Here is a 26,279-nt window from a genome sequence, read left to right as displayed (position 1 = left end):
TTATTGATATAAGGTATACAATAAAAATTGTCTCATTAACGAAAATTTGAGGGAGGAATTTTTCTAGTCTAGTTCAAGTAAACTGTTTAATTTATACTTGGAAAGGTTCTGCATTTTGTCACTATTTCTCGTTTGTTTGTTTGTTGTCCATTTATGCTCAAATGCTTTCGTTTTGTGCAGTAGAATGAATGAAAAAACACACAACGCATGCCTTCATGGATGTTTTACATTACAATAATGTACCACATGACAACATGCGTCATTCATTCTGCGTAAAATCTTGAAGCTATTGTTTTTAGTGTTTTTATACCCTCCACCATAGGGTGGGGGTATACTAATTTCGTCATTCTGTTTGCAACATCACGAAATATGCGTCTAAGATCCCATAAAGCATATATATTCTTGATCGTCATGACATTCTAAGTCGATCTAGCCATGTCCGTCCGTCCGTTAAGCTAGTCGCTTGAAATTTTGCACAAATACTTTTTATTAGTGTAGGTCGGTTGGGATTGTAAATGGGCCAAATCGGCCCACGTTTTGATATAGCTGCCATATAAACCGATCTTGGATCATGATTTCTTGAGCCGCTGGAGAGCGCAATTCTCATCCGATTTGGCTGAAATTTTGCATGAGGTGTTTTGTTATGATTTCCATCAACTGCGCTGAGTGTGGCGTAAATCGGTAAATAACATATAAACCGATCTGGGATCTTGATTTCTTGAGCCTCTAGAGGGCGCAATTCTCATCCGATTTGGCACAAATTTTGTTCAACGGCTTCTCTCATGACCTTCAACATACGTGTCTAATATGGTCTGAATCGATCAATAGCTTAATACAGCTCCCATATAAACCGATCTCCCGATTTTGCTTCGTGAGCCGAATGGACTGAAATATTACACAATGACTTCTGCAATGTTCAGCATTCAATTCATTTATGGTCCGAATCAGACTATAACTTGATATAGCTCCACTTACATAACAGTTCTTATTCATTATTCTTTGATTGCCTTAAAAGTGATATCGCGCAAAGAACTCGACAAGTGCGATACATAGTGGAAGGTATATAAGATTCGGCCCGGCCGAACTTAGCACGCTCTTACTTGTTAACTTTGCAATGAAGTTTAAAGTATAAAAAGGAAGAACTGCCGATAATATAGTGATTTTTGTGCCAAAAAATAAACCTAAGGATAAGCGATATTTCATTAGAATTTCATAATCTAATAACACATCTTTACATTTTTAGGAGCATCCAGAGCTGACTATCGCCTGTACGAGGAATTGAAGCGTAAAAACTTGGTTCATAATTTGCAAAGTGGAGCCATTGATATACCCAAACAAGTAAAAAGGCATTAAGTTCGGCCAAGCCGAACTTTGGATACCCACCACCTCGGGTACATATTGGGTTGCCCAAAAAGTAATTGCGGATTTTTTAAAAGAAAGTAAATGCATTTTTAATAAAACTTAGAATGAACTTGAATCAAATATACTTTTTTACACTTTTTTTCTAAAGCAAGCTAAAAGTAACAGCTGATAACTGACAGAAGAAAGAATGCATTTATAGAGTCCCAAGCCGTTGAAAAAATTTGTCAACGCCGACTATATGAAAAATCCGCAATTACTTTTTGGGCAACCCAATATATAAACCACCTTTTGTCATAATCTGGTGAAAATGCATAATTTATGCCCCCATAGCAGCTTTATTGAAATCTGGTTCGATTTGGACCAAATTCGACACGGATATTGAGAGGTTTATTAGTACAAGTCATTGTTTAATTTTGTAGAACAAAATATTGGTCTTTTTGTAGCCATATCCAAATATAGACCGAACTGAACCATATACGATACGGATGTCAAAAAGCCTAACAAAACTCACTGTCCCATATTTCGCCGAAAGCGAACAATAAATGCGCATATTATGGGCCAAAAACCTTATATCGAGAGATCGGTCTATATGGCAGCTATATCCAAATCTGGACCGATCTTGACATAATCCAGAAATATTTCAGAATTTTGGCACGACGTGTTTTGTTATGATATCCAACAACTGTGCCAAATATGGTTCAAATCGGTCCATAATCTGATATAGCAGCCATATAAACCGATCTTGGGTCTTGACTTCTTGAGCCTCTAGAGTGCGCAATTCTTATCCGATTGGCATGAAATTTTGCACGACGTGTTTTGTTATGATATTCAACAACTGTGCCAAGTATGGTCCTAATCGGTCCATAACCTGATATAGCTGCCATATAAACCGATCTTGGGTCTTGACTTCTTAAGCCTCTAGAGTGCGCAATTCTTATCCGATTGGCATGAAATTTTGCACGACGTGTTTTGTTATGATATCCAACAACTTTGGCAAGTATGGTTCAAATCGGTTCATAACCTGATATAGCTGCCATATAAACCGATCTTGGGCCTTGGCTTCTTGAGCCTCTAAAGTGCGCAATTCTTATCAGATTGGAATGAAATTTTGCACGACATGTTTTTTAATGGTATCCAACAAGTGTGCCAAGAATGGTTAAAATCGGCTCATAAACTGATATAGCTGTCATATAAACAGATCTGGGGACTTGACTTCTTGAGCTTCTAGAGGGAGCAATTCCTATCTGATTTGGCTGAAATTTTGCATGACGTTTTTCATTTTTTATTTTTTCTTTCAACCACTGTGTCAAATAAGGTTTAAATCGGTTCATAACCTGATATAGCTGCCATGTAAACCGATCTGGGATCTTGACTTCTTGAGCCTCTAGAAGTCGCAATTATTATCCGATTTGCCTGAAATTTTGTACGATGGATCCTCTCTTGACCATCAACATACGTGTTTATTATGGTCTAAATCTGTTTATAGCCCGATACAGCTCCCATATAAATCGATCTCTCTATTTTACTTCTTGAGCCCCCAAAGGGCGCAATTCTTACTCGAATTGGCTGACATTCTACACAGGTCTCCAACATATAATTTAATTGTGGTCTAAACCGGATCATATCTTTATATCGCTCTAATAGCAGAGCAAATCTTTTCTTATATCACTTTTTGCCTAAGAAGAGATGTCGGGAAAAGAACTCGACAACTGCGCTCCATGGTGGAGGGTATATAAGATTCGGCCCGGCCGAACTTAGCACGCTTTTACTTGTTAATGTTATGATAACTGCTCATATATACAGGGTGGCTGATGAAAGCCGCTACCAAAAAAAAATGTAATAACTTTTTTTCTATTTAATAATAATAATTTAATAATTAATTTAATTAATTAATTAATTAATTTAATTAATAATAATTTAATAATTAATTTAATAATTTAATTTAACATGAATAAAAGAAAAATGTATTCCATACACCGAAAAAAAAATGTAGCAATATTCATCATTGTAGCAATATTCATCAGCCACCCTGTATTATGAAAGTTTTTCATAAATGTTATGACAACTTTTCATAAACATTGTTTGATTTTCATAAATATTATGACACGTTTCAATGGAATTGAGATTAATGAAACGTGTTTCATAAAGGTTATGAAAAGATTCATTGGGACGTATTTAAACATTTTTATCATAAATGTTATGACAAAATCATTAATAACAGGAACATTTTTCTTTCTGTGTACATATTTTCGATATAGCATTTGCCATTATATGCCCGCCCTTATGTGATAAAATTTTCCTTGTGTAGTGGATCTCTCTTCTTACCATTTAATATGTAAAGAAAGATTTCTTTTTGAATTCTGTGACGTTACATGCGTGCCAGAACATGCATGATTCCGTTTTCATACCATTAAGAAGTGGAGTACAAGTACAAGGAGGAGGCTATAATTATTTATGTTAGCTTGCGCTCTTTTATTTTGATCTTCAAAATCTTTTCGTGATTCTTTGTTAGCTATAAACAAATGTTAGCACACAAAACACAATTTAATTTTGCACAGATCGATAAAAAATAATTTTCCAGTGTACGACTGCTTGGTGTTGTTTACAATAACCATCTGGGTTGTTGATGTGGCGTTGGTGTTATTTTCCTTTAAGCTTTTTTAATTGCTAAAAGATGTTTTTGTGTTTTGTGCGTGTGGTAGGTAAAACAATACACATGCAAATCTTTGTGGGTTTTGCAATCACGGTATGGCGTGCGTGTGGTAAATTGCATATATGGTGACACAAAAATAATAGATCCTTTGTCTCCACATATACATGTGACGGGTGCTTTTTAGGGTGAGAAAAATAAATTAAAAATAAATATGGGTATATTGTTAAGAAACATAAACTCACATAAAAAAATTCGGAGGATACGAGTAAATATTATTATTTTTTAATTGTTGTTTTAGTTTAGTTCTAGTCTTAACCACAGATGTTCAAAAGGTATAGATGTGCCATCGCCTCTTTCAAACGACACCAGGTGCAAAGATTAGAAATAAACAAGGTAAATTCAAAGAAGAGAGAATTTCAACAGAACTGTGTATGAACATTGAATCTGATTAATTGTGGACACTTGTTTTGAGCTTAAATTTTAAATTATTTGTACAAAACACTTTTTAACGTTCTTGTTAGCTTCTTTTTGATAATTTATTTTGTTTTTCTGCAGTTTTTATGTTCACCAAATTCTTAGATGACTCTTAAGAATGAAAAAAAAAAAAAAAAACAAAACGTCAGATTTCTAATCGTTGTTCGTGGGTGCCATTTGTTTTAGAGAGTCAAAATTCATTTATAAGAAATCTATCTCTTTGATATTAAACAGCAGCTACTCTCTCTCTCGATCTCTCTCTCTCGATCTCTCTTTAATTTATCTGGAATCCTTCTGAGACTTTTTGTAATTTTGCTCTTAAACCTTCATTCATACACATACAATGACAAAAAGTTGTTACCATGAGAATCGGTGTGTGTGTGTGTGTGTGTACGAACCTATTTTCAAGCCTTCTTTTGGTATTTTCTTTAAATTTATTTAATATATGCTAGACATTTTTGCGCACACATAATAAAACAATTATTATACAGGGAAGCGAATTTTGGGTCTCTTAAATCTGAAACACTTTTAACATTGTCGACATTTAATAAAGGCTTAAAAACATAAATAGTCTGATAATATTTTGATTTGATATCAATAACAAAGTTTGAACGTTACTTTCTATAAAAATAAAAATTTTACATTTTTTATACCAATACAACTTTTCTGTAAAAATAAGTTATGACAACATTTTTTATAGAAATAAATTGTTAACCATATTTCTTATTCCCTAAAGAAGAAAGCATATCTTTAAAATATTTTCCTTCAACTGCACACTATACATGATGTTTAATTTTTTATTGTCCCGCTTAAAATGCTAAGGGTGCCATTAAAACATGGAAAAAGAAGGAGAGAAAAGCAATGAAAAAGGTTCTTTTCATTCACCCTATAAAGCAGATGTTTTTCTTCAATAGGCTAGGAAAACAACAATAAATTATACACATAAGACGAGGGAGGTCCTTTTTCGACTTTTCGACGATTCATATGTGCAGGGAAATAGAAAAAAATAAATAAAGAAAAAGTTGTACAACGAGCTAACATTCAGAATTGGTTGGTGTTAAAATTTTCCCTTTTTAAATTTTTAATATGATAATGATCGGGTTTTCTTTATTTACTTTTTCCTTTTATACATTCTCATGTACACATAACCCATGTCTAAAGAATTAAAGACATAGGACTTTATATAAGGGTGCAACTCTAGGTAAATAGGGCAACAAGGGCAAAACTAAGGTAGATCATCAGGCATTTTAATACATTTCGAAAGTGAGGTTTACTCTTATTTTCTTATCAATTGCCTAAGTCATGTAAGTAAAAAGAAGTTAAACCCCTGAATTGAAAAGTTTCATTTATCTCCGAAATACATAAGTGTGCGATAAATTTAATATAGGAAATTTTGACAAAATTTCGCGCTCTACTCCCAAATACCTTCCATTTGAGTCCCATATTGCCATGATCGGGTAAATATGTATGTCCGATTTAGGGATGTTTTCGGGGGTGAGGGGGTTCCCCAGATACTTAGCCCTTAAAAAATATTTCAGCATCGTGCTCTACTCTCAAATACCATTTATTTGACCCCATATTGCCATTGGTTTAAGGCGAGTTTATGGGATGAGGCGTCCTCCAAACACTTGACGCTAAAATTGGTTATCAAAGTCGTTTTCTAATCTGAAATACGACTTATTGCCATGATCGATAAATTGTACTCTTGGGGGGTGTTTTCGGGAAGGGGCGGTGCCCCAAATGCATGGTACCACATTTTAATATCAGATTCGTATTCTATTCCTTTATTCGTATTCTTACCTTTATTTGAGTCCCATATTGCGATGGTCAGTAAATAACTGATGTTTGTGGGGTGTTTTGGGGAAGAGGTAGACCCCCAGAAAATTGGTCTCGAAAGTGGGCATAGATTTTGTGTTCTACTCGCCAATACCTTTCATTTGAGTCCCACATTGACATGGTTGATAAATATGTCCGATTTAAGGGTATTCTGGGGAGTGTGGTGGTACCCACTCAGCCCTGAAAATATATCAGCATCGTGCTCTAATGGCCTCAAAAATTTGGTGGTTGTTAGAGGGGTGGGACGTCACCTAGACAGTTGGTCTCGAATGTTGACACAGATTCGTGGTCTAACCCCATGTATCGTATCTTTCATTTGAGCCCTATATTCACATAGTCGGCAAACATGTTTAGTTTGGGGGGTGTTTTGGGGGATGTGACTCTAAAATACCTCTTGTATAAGCCGCGCATATTGCAATTCTCAGCAAATACGCCCTACTTGGGTGGTATTATGGGGGTGAGGTGGCGTCATAAACAATTTGTCCCGAATATTGATAGCAGATTCGTGCTTTATTCCCAAAGACAAATTGCTATGGCCGTAAATGTGTCCTCTTTGGGGGGTGTCTTTGGGGAGGGACGGCCACACAAACACTTGGTTCCACATTTGGATATTAGATTCGTATTTTACACTTAAATACCTTTTATTCGAGCCCCATATTGCCAAGGTCAGTAAATATGGACCCCCATAAACTTGGTACCACATTTGGATATCAGATTCTACTCCCAAATACCTTTAATTTGAGTCCCATATTGCCATGGTCGGTAAATATGTCTAATTTAGAGGTAATTTGGGGGTTGGGGTGGTTCCCCAAACACTTGGTCAGAGAATTGAATATCAAATCCGTTTTCTAATCTTAAATACCTTTCTTTTGAGTCCCATATTGTCGTGATTGGTCCATATATTGGGTTGCCCAAAAAGTAATTGCGGATTTTTCATATAGTCGGCGTTGAAAAATTTTTTCACAGCTTGTGACTCTGTAATTGCATTCTTTCTTCTGTCAGTCACAAGCTGTGAAAAAATTTTTCAATGCCGACTATATGAAAAATCCGCAATTACTTTTTGGGCAACCCAATATATATGGGGCTGGGCGGCCCCCCTAGGTCCCCATCCAAAATTTGGATACCAATTATTTGGTTTTAGGTCACATTAACAAAGCACACAAATTTTCGCTTAAATTGCAGCACCCATCTCCGACATCCGACGTTTCTGATATCAAAAAATGAAGTACCGTATTTTCATCACGTGTCCATAATCGATTCAGCCGTTTTTGAGTCTATAAATCTGCTTTTGATAGGGAATATGAGGGGTTAATTTCCATTGCCTAAGAAATTTGAGAGGCTCTTTAGGAACTGTACTCAAAATAGTTAAAAAGATAGAGGATAAGAAAAGAAAAACACACACACACACACACACACACACACACAGAAGAAAAGTTCAATGACTACATTTCTCACGTAAGGCTAAAAAAATTATAAGGCCAAAGAATGTATAAGACGGCATGAAGCATGCGTAAAATTATTATTATACAATAAATAAACGTATGAGATTAAATGACTCAACAAAAAATAATAGTAAACGTTATTGCATATTATTAATAAATATTTTATTAGAAATATTTTAAAATCATTCAAATCTTTTATGGTCAAATAATTTTAACTTTAAGGCAGAAACCCACCAAATTTATCTTCTTACTTAAAAAATGAATAATAAAAAAAAAACTCCACATAAAGTTGCCTTGTGTGTCCACTCATTGTTGTCATCAAGAGTTGAATGTGACCTTTCTTTGGCTCAACAAAATACTCCAGGCTTGCCATGGACACACCAACAAGATGTTTCCCTCTCTGTTGTCTATATTTGACAAATAAATCCTTTTCGTTATTTGGTTTATATTGTTATTGTTGTTGTTGTCGTTGCTGTTGTTCTTTACGATTATTTATTTAGTACATTTTAGAATGTTTTTTCTATTCTATTTTTGTTTATGTTTATATTTGGACTTTCTTATGTAGTTTGTGTAGTGCATTTTTCTATTTGTTCATTGCTTCTTTATTATGTTCATTTCCCTTGGAATGCTTTCCTTCTTTGTCTTGGGGAAGGTTTTTTCCACATAAACCAAGATGGAACCCTCTTACAGCACCACTTGCAGTTAGTAACTGGTAAACTGTACTGAGTAGAATAGCTGTGGGGCATCAGCTGAACCATTGTGTAATCAACAACAATACAATGATTATTGTCCTAGAGCTCCTGTACTATGCGAGTAGTCATGCATGCATGTTTCTATGGACAAAGCATACCCACACAGCCACAACCAGAGCAATAACAACAAATAACTACAACTGGATGTAATTTAAATATTTATGACCATCAAATTATGGTGGCTTTAAAAATAAATATGATTGATGAGGGCATGCATTTGATTTGAAATATTTAATTTCATTGATAAACCCAAATGCAAAACTTGAAATTGGTGTGAAATAAGTAACAATAGGCACCAATTTGCAATCCATATAGAATTGATCTAATGACGGTGTAATGGAAATTGAAGCCATAGTTAAATATCTTTATTTAATTTTAAAATGTTAAAAGGGATTCGAGCCCAAGCGTTCAGTGTCATAGGCGGACATGCTAACCACTGCGCTACGGTGGCCTCTAGGGCAAGGGTACTAAAACTACCCATTCCCAAAGGGTAAGGTCACGAAATCTACCAATTCCCAGAGGTGATGGCATTAAAATAACCCATTCTTAAATGTGAAGGTACTAAAACAACCCATTCCCAAGGGACAGTGTACTAAAATTTCCCATTCCTATGGGAAAGGGCCCTTAACAACCCATTCCCAAGGATAAGGACACAAAAAATACTCATTCGCAGGGTTAAGGTTACTTTAACTATCCATTCCCAAGGGTAAGGGTACTAAAACTACGCATTCCCAAGGGAAAGGGAACTAAAACTATTTATTCCCTATGTAAAAGGTACTAAAACAACCCTTGCCCAGCGGAAGGAGCACTAAAAATACCTCGAATTCATAGAGCTGTGTTTGAAAGATCCTTAATCGTTCGTGTTGTTGGGTGTTGGAAAACCCTACCCGCGTTTCGAATATTTTCCCATTCCAACAATGTTTGGGATTTGTTATATTTTTTTTTCGTTATTGCGCTAATTGGGGCATCTTCTTTCTTTTAATATATATAATATTTCATTTAATTGTGGCTGGGGAGCCAAGCACTTATTAACTTAAAATTATATTGAACCTTTTATTCAACTCTTTGCTAGAATCTATATCGTTTTTTTATTAAAGTAATTGCCTACTTAGGTTTTTCTTACTGTGTAATATGTTCTTTAGACCAATAAGGCTTAGTATTATTGAATTTGAAATAAATAAATAAAACTACCAAATCAACTAAAACCAACCATTACCATGGGAAAGGGCAAACTACCCCAAAACTATCCCTTCCCAAGGAAAAGGGAGCTAAAACTATTCCTTCCCAAAAGAAAGGGTATCAAAACTATCGTAATGGGGTAATCAACTAGTTCCTAAGGCGATAAGTACTTAAACTATCCATTCGAAGAGAACGGGAATTAAAACTTTCCATTCCCAAGGGAAGGGGCACTAAAACTACCCATGCCCAAAGAAAAAGGGTACTAAAACTACCCATTCCCATACTTATACTAAATAAGTTCAATCCCATTGTAAGGGCACCAGAACTACTCATTGCCAATGGAAAGTGCAATAAAACTACCCACTCTTAGGTCTCATGTGTACCACCTCCATCAGGAGACAAAGATCCTATTAGGGCGAAGACATAACTACATGCTGTCTAAACAATACCTTCTGGGCTGTTATCGCAGAGACCATCCAAATCATTATATTGTGGATAGGTACCCATCGCCCAAAAGCCTAAAGGTAGATCTACATCATCTAGAGCGTGAGGTTCAGCGCTACAAGAGAGACCCTCTAGATTAAGCGGGTCTAGACAACATTCATGCAGACATGGTAGCAGATGCGGTTGTTGCTATAGCAGTGTGCTATACACAGATTACGTACAACCGGCTGCCTTCGGAATGCTGCAGATGCGGTGAATAGTTATCGTGTGAATGTGGTCCTTGGAGAACGACCGCCTCCCATTACACCTGAAGTAAATGACCTCCAGCGGTAAACCAGAATAGTTCTGGCTCAATTACGATCCGGCAGATTCAGCCGCCTCAACTCCTACAGAGTAAGGATTGCTGCCAACGTGTAGGATGTGACCAGGGACAACACGAAACACATCACCAGTTCAGTTGCCCTCAGACCCAGATTCCAGTGAGCCCACCCCATCTCAGTCGCAGAGTTCTTGGCTTTGGATACTCAAGGGAATCCAGCAGACGAAAGATAGAACACAACACACTGCTACAACAACAACAACCCCGGCACTGGATAGCTGTGAGCACCACACTGGCTGGAACATTGAGGTCCGATCTGTGCGGTGTTCATTATTGTCACGAGAAGCTTAGCTGCGAGCTACCGGGCGCGTCTATAGGTTGCGGATAGCTGCAACGACAGCCGCGGACAATCAGCGGTATCAAGCGGAGAGTCTCAGTGAGAGGCCGGGCGGCACCGGCTCTTGCACAAATACTGAGTGACTATGATGCTCAACATGACAGGGCGAGTTATTGGCGCCTTTAAATAACCAATGGCGATTGGTCCTTTGGACCGGAACGAGCTTGCTCAACTACATGAGCTTGACGAGGATTGCCAACTCCACATTAAAATGTGGCTACATCAACAACTTCGGGAATGGTCACTAAATCTACTCATTTCCGAGGAGAGTTCTAAAAATAACCTTTACCATGGTAAAGGATACTTAATCTCTCCAATACCTATTGAAAAGGTTGCAAAAACTTTTCATTTCCATGGAAATGAGTATCTAAACTACCCAGGCAAATAGTGTGAAAAATTACCCATTCCAAATGCAAAAGATTTTAAAACTGCCGACTCTCAAGGAAAAGAATACTAAAACTACTCGCTCCCAAGGATATATACTAAAGCTAACTGAAAGGGTACTAAAACCAACCATTCTCAAGGAAATGGACTAAAACTAATCTTTCGCAAAGTCTATATTTTACCTTAGATATTCATGATATCAAGCAAAGGCAAACAGTATGTGCCTTGACAGTTAAAAGATAACACAGAACACTACTTGTTCATCTGTCCACCCAATATTACCATGGATGAAAACACCATTATTGCAATGTCCTTAAATCTCAAAAATTACAGCTCATGAGCATCCTCTTCGGGTATTTTGTAATAATAAACCCACAATGTATAACAAATTATCTCTTAAAATGTACATAGTTTCCCTTTTTCTTACCTCACTTTCACGGAAATATTCCAAAATGCTTCGCTGATATTCGACCACTTCAAAGAAACGCTGACGATCATTGCGTGGTATTGAAAGTTTCTCCAGTTCTGAAGATTCGGCAACTTCTTTCGAATTGCTATCGTCGAAAAATTTCGCTGCAGAACGATCAACAGACATTGGCGATAGTACATCGGACACCGACATGGGTGTGGTGTCCAAGAGATACTCATTTTCATCGAATTTGTGAATGTCACTAGATGGGTAAGGAGAAAGAGAACAATAAGCGATGTGACATAGAAATATAGATGCATTGTTGTAGAGTTCTTGTTTAGGTATTAACAAGTAAACCAACTATGACTGTATATCAGATTAGCTGATTTTAGACTTCATCGTTAACTTGATTTTTGATTTTTTCGTACTTCATGTACTCACCTTCTTTCTGTTAAAATATTGTGATGTTGTTGCAAACGTTGTTGCTTATCATGGAAAACATTTTCTTTGTCAACAACATCTTGACTAGTTACATCATTTTGTTTAATAGGAACACCGCTGCTTGCCACCACCTGTTGTGGTTCAATATTCTCATTGTGGTCTTCATAAACGGAAAATGTTTTGAATTGTTCCACAGGAACCACAGATGCTTTTTTACCACCCAACAATGTTTGGTCGTCTTTACATATTTTAACATTGCCAACTTCACGGAATGCCTGCGAGTAAAGAGATAGATAATATGAGCGTCGAACAATCTTAAATTCATTACAATAAAACAATGGAGAACAAATAGAAGATTAACAGTAGAATATCTGTTGAGAGAAGAGTTCTATTTTTTCCATTGACAGGCTGACAGGGGAAATATGCAACAATAACAACTAGATTTTTGGAAATTAAACAAGGAAGAGGGTGCTTAGTTCGACCGGGCCGAATCTTATATACCCTTCACCATGGATCGCATTTGTCGAGTTCTCTTAGGCAAACAAAGAATAATGGATAAGAATTGTTATGCTGTTGGAGATATATCAAGTCATAGTCCGATTCGGACCATAAATGAATTGAATGTTGAAGACCATGTCAATGGGTTGTATTTCAGTCCATTCAGATAAGAATTGCACCTTGTAGTGGCTCAATAAGCATAATCGGGATACCGGTTTATATGGGAGCTGTATCAGGCTATAGATCGATTCAGACCATATTGGACATGTATTTTGATAGTCATGGGAGAAGACATTTACAAAAGTGTCAGCAAAATCGGATAAGAATTGCGCCCTCTAGAGGTTAAAGAAGCCAAGATTTATGCAATTTGTAGCATTTAACTATGCAAACTCAAATTTGCCCATAAACATTCCATTAAGGAAATGGTGAAAACTTCTCACATATCAATGAGTAGAGATGGGTAAATACCCAAAAGGAATGTAACCTACCCAATGGATATTACTGCCATATAGACCGATCTCCCGATATAGTGCATTGAGCCTAAAAAATGGGAATGTTTTCATCCGATTTCAATGAAATTTGACACATTGAGTTCCGGTAAACCCCCACACCTATTTGTTGAATGTGATCCAGATCTGACTATATTTGGATATAGCTGCCATATAGACCGATATTCCGATTTAGAGTATTGAGGTCTTAAGAGAAGCATTTTTCATCCGATTTTGGTGAATTTTGACACAGTGAGTTTTGAATATCGTCCAGATTGAATCATATCAATGTACCAAATTTCATCGAAACCGGATGAAACATTACCAATTTATTGCCTCAAAACTTTAAGACTGGAGATCGGTCTATATAGCGGGTATATATAACTTAATTCCGATTTTACGAGATCAGAAGGTAAGGCTTATATACAAAGAATACGAAATCATCAAAAATTGTTTGGAAAATGTTTTTATATCCAAGATATCCACAAAATTATATATACCAAAAAAAAAAGGTATTTTCCCAATAAATACCCTAGCATTAGAAACCCATCTCTATCAATAAGTGCTACCCGATTCGCCTTCATATAGGCGTGTCCGAACGTCGTGCCGCAGTGCGACACCTTTTTTGGGTAGACGTTTTTTTTAGCAGTCATAAACTATACTTTATGAAATCCTTTACCTTCAAACTCTTAATATTGGGTTGCCCAAAAAGTAATTGCGGATTTTTTAAAAGAAAGTAAACGCATTTTTAATAAAACTTGGAATGAACTTTAATCAAATATACTTTTTTTACACTTTTTTTCTAAAGCAAGCTAAAAGTAACAGCTGATAACTGACAGAAGAAAGAATGCAATTACAGAGTCACAAGCTGTGAAAAAATTTGTCAACACCGACTATATGAAAAATCCGCAATTATTTTTTGGGCAACCTAATAATTAACCTCCTTCGTTACTTGAGATGCATATCCCAAATTTTTAATTTGATTTCCATTTAAATTATCTATCCTATTAGACATCGCCGAAACGTATTGTAATTTCAGTATTTCTCATTTTAAACTTTTTAAAATTGTGTCCTATTGCATCTCTTCACATGTGTATTTTTCCTCATCATAGACAATGGGGTCCGCTCAGCTCATTTATGAAGTAACATACAGATAACGTAGAGATCATTATTTTGATAATAATCTTATATTCCTTCCTTTTAGTATTAACTATCAACCCATGCAACTGATATGTAATTTCTGTTTTTTGTCTTAGTGTCTGCTTTATATGAATGCTCGTACATATTCACACGTACAGCACATACAATCAACCATGTGCAACACTTAGGTGGGGTAAATTAAACCTTTTTTCTGTAATTTTAGTAGGGCATTTAGAAGAGCACACATATTATAATAGTGTCATGTATAATGCTTAGAAGAAGGAAAAGTAAAAAAAATGTAAGGGCAAGACAAGTAATAAATGTAATGGAGAATGCTCAGCGAAGCGCAAAAATAAATGAAAATAACCAAACGTTACTCTGTTTGGGATACGTCATGCAATACAACGAACAAACTCGCTAGTCCAACACACAGTATTGCATTTTAGTGTTGTTTTTCTTCGGTCAGTGTGTTCATGGGAAAAATCCTGTTACACACCAATAACTCTGCCAGACTACTGATGTCAGTGACAACGTGAGGTTGGCCTACAGGCTCTCTACCCTTCCTTCTTGTTGTATGCGAGAGAGTTTAGAGGTAGCTATGCTACACATACTACAAAAGTGTGCTACAATTTTTGTGTAAGCACTCAACATTTTGATAGTACAGCTGTGAGGTAATGTTGTAGTTGTAATAGCTCTCTGTTTGGTTTACTGTCGGAAAATTTGCCATACTCTTGGTTGTTATTGTTGGTATGTGTTGGTACTTCTATTTTGCTGTTGCGACCTCCACTTGCATGAAGCTTTGTTTTGAATTTTTCTAACGGACAAAAAGGCGGGAAAATGATAGAAATATTAAGCAGACACAGAGTAAACAAGAATTACATGTAAAGGAGAATAGAAATAAGCCTTTATAGGGAGTGCCAGGATTCACTGAATAAGGTTAAGCCAAGCGATCAGCCGATATACTTTTTTTTTAATATTTGGCAGTACTTGGCATTGAGGATGTCAACTTGTTCTCTTTTTACATTCATTCTTTGTTTACGTTTTCTCCTATATGAAGACATTTTCAATCGTCAGATTTGACATCCTTAATGATGTTTATGGGGCCTACCCACTTTGTGTTTTTGCATGTGACCTAACCTTCTATTAGTGAATCCTGAGGGAGTGCGTTATTTTTAAATAAATTAAGGAAATAAGAAATAAAAGAAAAAATAACAACAATAAAAAAGAATAACAATAAATAAAATTAAATAAAAACGAAAAAAATTATAAGCAATAAAATTAAAAAAAGCATATAGGAAAATAATACAAAAAAGTCAAACAAAAAAATTAACAAAATACCAAAAGAATAAAAAAACGACAAGTAAAAGCGTGCCAAGTTCTGCTAACAATTTCTAAAAATTAAATTTAGTTGAAGGACATAATCTTATTCTGTCAAACCGGAAAAATTAAGCTTCTAGAAACAGAGCAAGGATAATCGAGAGACCGACTTATATAGGAGCTATATCAGGTTATACACATACTTAGCACAGTTGTTGGAAGTCCGAACAGAATCGTAGGAAAATTGCGACTTGTATGGACTCAAAAAGTCAAATCGGCAGATCGGTATATATGGGAGCTATATCAGGTTATAGGGAGGCCATCGTAGCGCAGAGGTTATAAAAAGGCTATAAAAAGGAGACCCCTTATCACTGAGCTCAAAACTTGAATCGGACTGCACTCATTGATATGTGAGAAGTTTGCCCCTGTTCCTTAGTGGAATGTTCATTGGCAAAATTTGCATATCAGGTTATAGACCGATTTGAACCTTACTTGGCACAGTTGTTGGAAGTCATAACGTAGCACTTTTTACAAAATTTTAACCATATCGGACAAAAATTGAGATTTCCAATGGCTCAAGGAGTCAAATCGGGAGATCGCTTTATATGAGAGCTGTATCAGGCTAAATACCGATTTGTACCGTACTTGGGGCAGTTGTTGGAAATCATAGCAAAATAACCAAATGGAAATCATAACAAAACACTATGTGCAAAATTTTAGCCAAATCGGACAAAAACGGCTCAAGAAGTCAAATCGGGAGATCAGTTTATTGGGAGCTATATTATGTTATAGAACGACTTAAACCCCATTTGGCACAGTTGTTAGAAATCATAATGGAAAATTTTACCCAATTCGTAAAACAATTGTGGCTTCTAGGGGCTCAAGAAACTAAATTGGGAGATCGGTTTATATGGGAGCTATATCAAAATCTGAACCGATATGGCCCATTTGCAATCCCCAACGACCCACATTAATATTTAGTATCTGTGCACAATTTCAAGCAGCTAGCTTTACGCGTTCGACCGCAATCGAGATTTCAACAGACAGACATGGCCTTAGATCAATATTTCGAGGTGTTACAAACGAAATGGCTGAATTAGTATGGTGGGTATAAAAATAAGCTTCTTGAGTATATTAATTTGGAGAATATTTAATTGCGCTTCTTATTATATGCTTCGCAGCTGATGACATGAAGTTATGACGAATGTCAAAGAATGTTTTTTTTTCAATTGATATCGTTTAAATTTATTTTTCTTGCATTACAATAAATTATCTTATGATATAAATTATTATTATTCAGGGAATTTTACAGAAGTACAGAGGTAAAGCTTTTCTTTTTTGTTTGTTTAGTATCTTTAATGGTTATTCAATAATGAATTTACTGAACACTAAATGCAATAGTGTATTTGTGTAGTTTTATTCAGTAGTTAATTTTTCTGATAAATTTTTTTACCTCTCTATTTTAATGGAGTTACAGGTGTGCACGTGAGTTGTCATGTTACGCGTGTGTCATAGAGCTGGCAAAATATCGATATTTTATTTTCTGTCTGAATATCGATGATATTTTTCCCATCGGCAGAATATTTTTTTGCAAAATTTAACAAAAATAAGCGATCCAACCGACCGACTGCATCCTTCAACACAAATTGCGACTATGGAGTGAGATAAAATTTGAGAGATTAAATTTGGTTTTATTCGGTCTATGCATTGATATTCCTTCTGTAGCAATCAATACCTGATTTTTACTTTTCATTTTCGTTTGTAATATATAGGTGATTAAGCATATTATCGATATTTATTGCGATTATTAATAGTAAGCTAGCTCTAGTGAGTCACGTGATTCGTGAGTGAGATCCGAATCCAATAAAATGATCGTGCGTGAACGTGATGGAATTAAAATTCTTCATGCGTGAGCGTTGGTGAGTGAAATCATGCTCTCCACTCACGAGATACTCACGGCTAACGAAACACTCACGACTCACTAGACGGTCACGTCTCACAAGAAAATCACGAATAAAGTTAAAAAAAATAAAAAAATTCTGTATGCTCTCAAATCATACGGTATCTAATCGTACGAATTCCGGCACACTGTCACTATTAGAGAATTATGAAAGAAGTAATAATAATTTCTGTTCACAAATTCATAAAAATGAAAAGAACAAATAAGTGGTTATGCAGGGGTAATGCATTTTGTAAATGAATATTCGTATGTTCAAATGCTGTATAATTTGAGACGAATAAAAAAAAAATATTCGTTTCTTGGAAAAATATTTTTTCAACCGCCTCGAGAGTTTTTCGTAATTTTCTCATGTGCTTCTTGAAAGTTTTGGGAGTCGGCATTGCCTCGTGGGTTTTTCGTGAGCCATGATATTCTCTTGAGTCATGAAATTCTCTTGAGTCGTTCAATAGGCCTTGCTAGGCTGATTATCGAATAAAAAAAAAATACAAAAACAAAACCCTAATAAAAACAGAAAAAGCACTAAAAAAATAAAACAAACAAACGAAATAAACAGAAAGCCCCAAAAGACCGAACCCGATCTCCATCAGTACATATATCAGCTATATCCAAATCTGGACCGATCTGGGCCGTATTGAGGAGGGATATCGAGGAGCAGAACACAACTCCCTATACCGAATTTCAACGAAATCGGACTATTAATATTAGTCCAAGACCCTAAATTGAGAGATCGGTCAATATGGCAGTTATATCGAAATATAGACAGATCTTAACCATACTTAGTACCAATGTCGAAGGGTCTAACGCAACTCAATGTGCCTAATTTCAGCGAAATCTGTTACAAAGTTCACCTTCTATGGGCCTAAAACCTTAAATCGGCAAATTACTATATACAGCAGCTATATCCAAATCTCGGCCCATCCGGGCCGTATTAAACAGGGATGTCGAAGAGTCTAACACAACTCGCTTTACTAAATTTCAGCGAAATCGGACAACTAATGCGACTTTTATGACACAAGACCCTAAATTGGCAATCGGTCTATATGACAGATATATGTAACTATAGTCCGATCTCAACCACATCTAGGTATGCTGTCGGGATGCTTGAAACAATTCACTGATTCAAATTTCAGCGAAATCGGGTAAGAAAAAAGCTTTTATGGGTTTCAGATCTGAAATCGGCAGATCGGTCTACATGGCATCTATATGCAAACACTGTACGACATGGACCGTTCAAGAATTTAACCTGCGTGCAGCAAAAAGTCGTATCTGTGCCAAATTTCAACTCAATATCTCAATTTTTGAAGACTGTATAGTGATTACAACAGACGGACGGACAGGCGGAAAGACACGGACATTGTTCAATTAAATTAGGATCTTTGCTTATCCTAGTCTTTCCAATATTGAGAGAGGCGGTGAGTGTCTCGTCAGCAGCCCCCTGTTCTTTGGGCGGTATTGAGTCACCTGCCACTGCACGGCCTGATGTTCCAATATGAGGATTTCTGCCTATCCTAACGCCTAGCTTTACTCCTTTGAAAGTTACCGTGCTTTCGACAGACGAGCGGACATGGCTAAATCGACATAGAACGTCAAGGCGATCAAGAATACGAAGGATGCCTTTTATATTGCGGGATTGGACAATCCTTGTGCTGCAATCTGCCAATTGACAGCTCTATCATAAAGCTCGAAAATTTTGAGATAACATGTACTCAGAACGTTTTGATACGAGCGCTATTTGCTTTGTTTACAAAAAATGGAATTAAATCGTGAACATTTCGTGGGATTTTTTTTTTTACAACTTTCGACGTGGATTAACTTAACAGTGCATCGATGAATTTAATTCAATTTTTGGTGATGAAACTCCATCAAGGACCAGTGTTTATCGATGGTATAGTCAATTCAACCGAGGTCGTTATTCACTCCATGGCGAATTTCGTGAAGGTTGTCCAAAATCAGTTGTTCCAAGATCGTCATGAGACCTATCGTGAGATTAAGACAACCTTAGGCAGTAATGGGTCTAGCATACATTCATGAACATTTGACCGTCATAAAAATTTGTTTGCGTTGGATCCCACACAATTTGTCAATTGCTCAAAAAAAGTTCGTGTCGATTGGTCGCATAGAAATGCTCCAAAAATACGAAACTGCCTTTTTGAGAACTAAAAAAAGCGATTTGATGAGTCATCCGCCGTATAGTCCTTACTTGGCACCGAATGACTTCTTTTTATTTCCTTACGTAAAGAATAAAATGAGAGGTCAACGTTTTTCGACACCTGAAGAAGCGGTTGATGCGTTCAGAATGCATGTTTTGGAGATACCTCAATCAGAGTGGCAAAAGTGTTTCGGCAATTGGTTCAAACGCATGCAAGAGTGTATGGATCTTAATGGGGAACATTTTGAAAAACAATAAATTAATTTTTTAATACCGAAATATAAAAGGCAACCCTCCTATTTATAGCTCATTAGTTCTTAGATCAATATTTCGATAAGTTACAAACGAAATGACGAAATTCGTGTTCCCCAATCCTATGATGGAGGGTATAAAACCCGAAAAAAACGTGTATAAAAACAAAAAAGAAATATGTAAATGAAACAAGAAAATAAAAAGCAAAATATAAATAATAAAATAAACAAAGGAAAATAAAAAAAAAATAAATATATAAAAAATAAAATAAAACAAAAAAAAAAATTAAATAAAAAAAATAAAATAAAAAAATAAAATAAAAAAAAAATAAAACAAAAAAAAAATAAAAATAAATAAAACAAAAAAAAATAAAAATAAATAAAACAAAAAAAAATAAAAATAAATAAAACAAAAAAAAAATAAAATAAAAACAAAAAAAGACCTCGAAAGTTCTTTGCTGTTAACTGACTTTAAAAAAAAAACGAAAAACGTAAAAATAAAAAAAAAACAAAAAAATAAAGGAGTTTAACAAGGATCGCTACCTGCACATGCAATGTGGCAACAACAATGGTGATGGCACACCAATTTACAAAGCCATATGAATGAATCATGTGGTTTCTATATCCATTCTTATTTCTCACCTACAAATGCAGATTTAAAAAATATTTATATCCATCAATATCATATGGGCGAAGCTTCCCTTTGCTGGTACTATGTTTTTAGCTTTTCGCTTTTTGCGAAATATTTTCGTGATTTTTCTTTCCTTAGATAATAGATTTTGAAGCAAAAAATGTGCTAATTTCATTCAGTAGAACATTCTCCCATAATTTATGAAACAATTTTAATAAAAGTAATATGTTATAATTTCTATTTTTGTTTCGTTCCAAAAATGTATTCGCGAAAAACATGTGTTTTCAACTGTGAAAAAAGGAACATAGTACCAGCCACTTGAAAAAAAAGGGAACAACAAATATTCTCTTCTCTACTTTCGAAGAGTCAAATGTCTCTCTTGTCTCACTTTTCATTATTTCCCACAAAGTTTGTTTATGCACATTTCACATAAAACCCTTATGTTGCCTCTCCGGCTGTGTAAAATCAATCACCCTACATTTGATTGATCTCCAAGTGACAAGTCTATTTCATGAGAAATATTCTCATAAAAGTGTCAAACTAATTTAAACGTTATGGAAAATATTTAAATTGAATGACTATCGCATCATGATGTCACAATAAATATAAACAAATCGTAAAGCTTCCAAAAACCATAGAAAATATTTTATATAGAAGTCTTGCTTCGCATGCCCTATGTCCCTCTTCATCTCTCTACCTTTCATCTCTGGCATATTGTGCAGAAAAAGGTCGTCGTTTGGTCGCTGATGGTGGTTTGGTTTTTCAGTTGAGTCTCTGATAAGAAATTACACTACAAACTCAACAATTATGCGCTTTCAATAACATCAAACAGAGGAGAGAATGGACCCCAAAGTTTTTGACAAAAGACCACATGCGGGTATGACTTTGAACAAAAGTCGCGTGCTTCCTCTATAAAATGTATATTTTCTTTCCATAAGCAAATGCTTAGGGAGAGGCAGAGGACAGAGAGGGAAGATTCTATTTCAACGTCGGTAATGGGCAGTAAATATAGCGACATCACCAATTGTAAATAATAAAAATAAAAAGAAATATTATAAACAATTACTCTTTAGGCAATGCTTTCCTCTTCCATGCTCGGCGATGGTAGCCAAGGGGGCATAGGTTGGGTGTAGGGCAAACTCTTGGATAAAAAAAACGCACACTAAATTTTTTTTTATTAGAATCACCGAAAGGCGGCAAACAAAGAATAACAACTTGGGGAACTAGTAAAAGAAGAAATTTGAATAATTACCCATTTGGAATAAGAAAAACAAAAATTTCTTACTGCGTTTTAAGTGTGCAAATAATTACAATAACATTTGCAGCGTCTTATTTGTATTTAGAGCTTTCATTTTTTAAGGGTCCCAAGTCCTATTCCGGAATATTGATAGACAGCTTCTATGGACCAGAGATTTGTTTAGGCAAACTAAACTATTGGGTTGCCCAAAAAGTAATTGCGGATTTTTCATATAGTCGACGTTGACAAATTTTTTCACAGCTTGTGACTCTGTAATTGCATTCTTTCTTCTGTCAGTTATCAGCTGTTACTTTTAGCTTGCTTTAGAAAAAAAGTGTAAAAAAGTATATTTGATTAAAGTTCATTCTAAATTTTATTAAAAATGCATTTACTTTCTATTAAAAAATCCGCAATTACTTTTTGGGCAACCCAATAATAAAAACGCAAAGCCTTTTGTGGCAGCACGATTTGATTAAGAATATACAGAAGAAATACAATTATGACTTGGTCGGATATACTTCAATGCTTCTTTTGGGAGATCCAGACTGTGAAAAATTAAACAAGGAAAAGCGTGTTAAGTCGGGCGGACCGAACCCACCACCATCGATTCTGCTAAAAATATAAATTTAGTTAGTTAGACCTATTTGCCATCGCCAACGACGTACATCAATATTAAGTATCTGTGCAAAATTTTATGCGGCTAGCTTTACGCTTTCGACCGCTATCGTGATTTCGACAGACGGACGGACATGACTAAATCGACTCGGAACGTCAAGACGATGAAGAATATATATAAACGCAATGACTAGATTAGTCCCCATCCTATGGTGGTGGGTATAATAAAAAATGAAAATGTTCCGACATTTAGCAAGAGTGTAGAGCGCCACGTACCAGAAATATACGAATTTCTGGTACGTAGCGGATTTGTAAAGAACTTAGGATCTTGGTTCTGTTATCCAACATAATCAGAAATGCAGCATGTCACCAGACACCCCATGGCAGCCGGTTGTACATACCGGATTGAGGCCATGGAGTCCTTCATCAGCAAGAGCAGACATTACCATGTAGTCACCTGGTCACCTTTGATATTATTAAGGGACACTCGAGGTTACAATTTCACCAACACAAAAAATTATTTGGCAAGCGACGTTTTATACCTACGGGGAAGAATATAAATATAACCGCTATTTAACTATTTTTTTCCAAAAATACAAATTTTTGAAAATTTTTTCCAAAAACACCACGCAGGCTGGAGCATTGGGGTCCGATCTGTGTGGTGTTGCTTTCACGAGAAGCGAGCTACCGGGCGCGTCCACATTTTGCGGAGCACCGGCTCTTGCAAAAATACTGTGTGCCTATGATGCTCGATATGACAAGGCGAGTTATTTGCGCCTTTAAATAAGCAATGGCCACCCTGTTCCCGCGGCGATCGATCCTTTGAACCCGAACGAGCGAGCTAACCTGCAGGAGCTTGACGAGGATCGCCACCTCCACATGAAAATGTGGTTACAACAACAACCATAAAGCGGCCTTAACTTGACTTAACTTTATTCTCTTTTTTGCTGTTCAAAATGTCTCCATGGTTGCCGTCTTTAAAAAAAAAATCTGAGACGTTGATGAGAGATCAATCCATTGATTTCATTTTCACATTCAACTCAGCCAAAAATTATTATTTATTTTTTTTTTTTTAGTAATTAACCTATAGTATATATAAGATTATAAAGAAAGTGAGCAATGGTTGTTGTTGTACACCGAGGCGGCAGCCCTTGCCGATGAAAGATTCCATCGGATCAATCCTGTAGGGAGGGATTGTAGGGAGTCCATTAGTTTATTGTTAAGCATTTTCTCTTGACAGTCGGGAGAATATTCTTTATTTACATTTTTCAATGTTTGTAGGATAAATAGGTGGAACGTTATTTGGATTTAAAGAATTATAGGGCTGATGGTGAAAGCTTTTATTGTTTTCCATCAGATTTTCAGCTAACGCCTTAGATATTTCGATTTTTTCGTCTTGTTTCTCGATTATAGAGTGAGTAATTAAAGGCGCGGAAAGAGCTTGTTTGGCTATTGCAGTTACCAGTAAGTCCGACGTGACCATGTATGTACCCAACAAAGAGTTATTTTATTTTTGTTGAATATGAGTAAATCTCGGATTTTGTTAATGGCAGTACAACCATTATTAGTTAGGTTTATAATAGCTTTTAATGCAGATAAACTATCGGTAAAAACACTAAAACGCTTAGCGTTTATCAAATCTCTAAAAGACATTTTGTTTACAATTTACTCCTTTAAAAAAAAAAAGGGGAAAACTGGGCAACTCTTCTTTACAATAGGGAATGAGAGACAAAACATCTGTGCAAATATGAAACCTTTCAAATTCGCGCTATGTCACATATACACATGCGAATGGAAACATGTGATAAAATGAAATGAGGTATAGTAAAATATTAAGTTTAAAAGGCAAATTTGCGGCAAATTTACTTAATTATCAGGTGGATAATATAAATGTATGAAAATTCGCTTAAGAAGTTATTAAACAAGGATATATCAGTGTACAAGTGTTTGTGAAATTCATATAAAATACGCCAGAGCGGGTAACAAAGAAAATGCAAGAAAGAAGTGTATCATAAAGAGGACTTGGGAAATATTCAAAATGAGTTTTTTTACTCAAAAGTCTGGTATTAAATGTACTATGCTAACAAAATGTACAAGAGAAGCGTAGAGTAAAACAAAAAGAGGAGAGTTAAGTAGTCGTGTTTAAATTTTGCAGAAGTGCAATAACAACATATCCGAGCATAGGATGAAAATAACAACAACAAAAACAATACATACGAAAATGACGTCAGATGATGAAAACAAAATTCTTTATGTTCAGCACCATCGTCGTCATTTGCCACACAGGGGAAAAAGACATTCAAAACTACCACCAACTAACTATTCCCCCTGCTCCTGGTATGTTTGAATGATCTGTAGTGATCTAAACATGTTGCCAACTTACCACTTTAGTGCCCGCTACTGCATGTACTCCATTGTTGTTGTTGCCATTGCCTATGCGTACATTGGCATTTGAATTGAGAGTGGCAACATTGGCGCGTCCTTGCTTCAAAGGGACGCCACCACCGGCTCCCATGGAGCTGGCACCCAATGGCTGCAGAACATTGGATTTGCCCTTAGTGGGGATATTGCGAGGATTCTCTTTTCCGGCATCCTGCATGATTTGGAAAGCAGCATTGGTGGTGGTGGTTGTAGCGGCCATTGTAATTTCAAGCAATTTTTTTTTTTTATTTTTTGTGTTCCTTCTTTTTTATGTTATAAAAACGCACACAGTCACACGCGTTTAATATGCACCATAAAATTACAAACTGACACAAATCACACGGATGAACAGGGTGTTATTGGTTTTAATTCGTCGCAGTAGAGGGGAAGTATGATAGGATTTTCTATAATAAAGTGAAAATATTTAATAAATTTCAATATATTTTGTTTAAAATATTTGAAAGCAAAATAAGGCTTGCTTGGATGATTTTTTTTTTTTGATTTTGTTTTATTCGGTTTTTCTTTTTACATTTTCTTTATATGTGTTTCTTGTTCCAATTTTGAACTATTTTTATGCTATATACTTTCATAAAAAAATCCCGTTTGATTCGTTGTAAAAACATCTCCAATAAACTTTGACTGAAATATATGGTTTCGCTAATTTTGTCATTGCATTCATTTCTTCATTCGTTTTATCCTCGTTTCGATGCTTACTTTACTCACACACACACTCGTACTTAGATCGCTCGCAAAACTCTACACGCACACACGCTGATTTGTTATGGCGTTTCAACAAATAATATTTATGCACATTTAGCTTCGCGATATTCGCAAAAAGCCTACACAATAGACATTTATTATTTAGTTTTACACTTTCTTTGGACAAATTACAACATTTTTGGCCGTTTTTACGTCTTATTAATTCTCAGAATTAAACTCTCTCTCTAAAGATCTGCGCAACTTGTTCTCTCGTGGCCGTCATGAACTGTATTGAATGTTGATGGTTGTTCTTTGCTTGGGCTGTTTGAATTTCGAGCGCCTCTATATAGTGTTGCCATATGGTGGCTTGTCATTTTGCCTTGTAGCAGGGTTGTAGTTATATGCTCAGTTTACATGATACATCATTATGAGTGGTTATTGAAATAGTTTCCGTGTTTTATAGCCTGTTTGTTGACGTCGAACGCAAACGTTCGTCCTTCTGCAAACGAAAAAAAAAAGTTGACAATTTATGTACCTCATTTTAAACGAAGAATTTATGGCACGACATGCCGAACAAAAGCGTACATGGTTCCATGTACAATATATCGTAACAGTTGTCAACAATGCGAAGCAAATGTCAAAATGTCACTTTTGAGCGAGAATTTTTAAGCACAATGTGAAATTAAAAAATTATAAAAATTTCAGAATTTAATAACCTTAGGTGCCCACCACGGATTCTATGATAGACATAAAGGGGCCTAAAAAGGTTGTATACAACTAT

At 35.7% G+C, this 26,279-nt stretch overlaps 1 protein-coding gene across 2 annotated transcripts in view; it reads right to left on the bottom strand.

The window, feature by feature from the left end:
• LOC106090308 (G2/mitotic-specific cyclin-A) overlaps positions 1–25,908 on the bottom strand; it is a 66,011-nt gene extending 40,103 nt beyond the window's left edge. The window contains exons 1-4 of one of the 2 annotated variants that reach the window (XM_013256465.2): positions 25,514–25,908; positions 24,762–25,203; positions 12,093–12,367; positions 11,670–11,913 (exon numbers count right to left, since the gene is read on the bottom strand). In XM_013256465.2, the coding sequence (XP_013111919.2) occupies positions 11,670–11,913; positions 12,093–12,367; positions 24,762–25,019 (777 nt within the window). In that variant the 5' untranslated portion in view covers positions 25,020–25,203; positions 25,514–25,908. The remainder of the gene's footprint in view (positions 1–11,669; positions 11,914–12,092; positions 12,368–24,761; positions 25,204–25,513) is intronic. The other variant, XM_013256466.2, reaches the window with a different exon arrangement.
• Between the last annotated feature and the right edge of the window lie 371 nt (positions 25,909–26,279).

Source organism: Stomoxys calcitrans, chromosome 1, assembly GCF_963082655.1.
Source record: "Stomoxys calcitrans chromosome 1, idStoCalc2.1, whole genome shotgun sequence".
NCBI lineage: Eukaryota > Metazoa > Arthropoda > Insecta > Diptera > Muscidae > Stomoxys > Stomoxys calcitrans.
The sequence above is the reverse complement of the archived record's forward strand: the minus strand, read 5'-3'. Positions and strand labels throughout refer to the sequence as shown.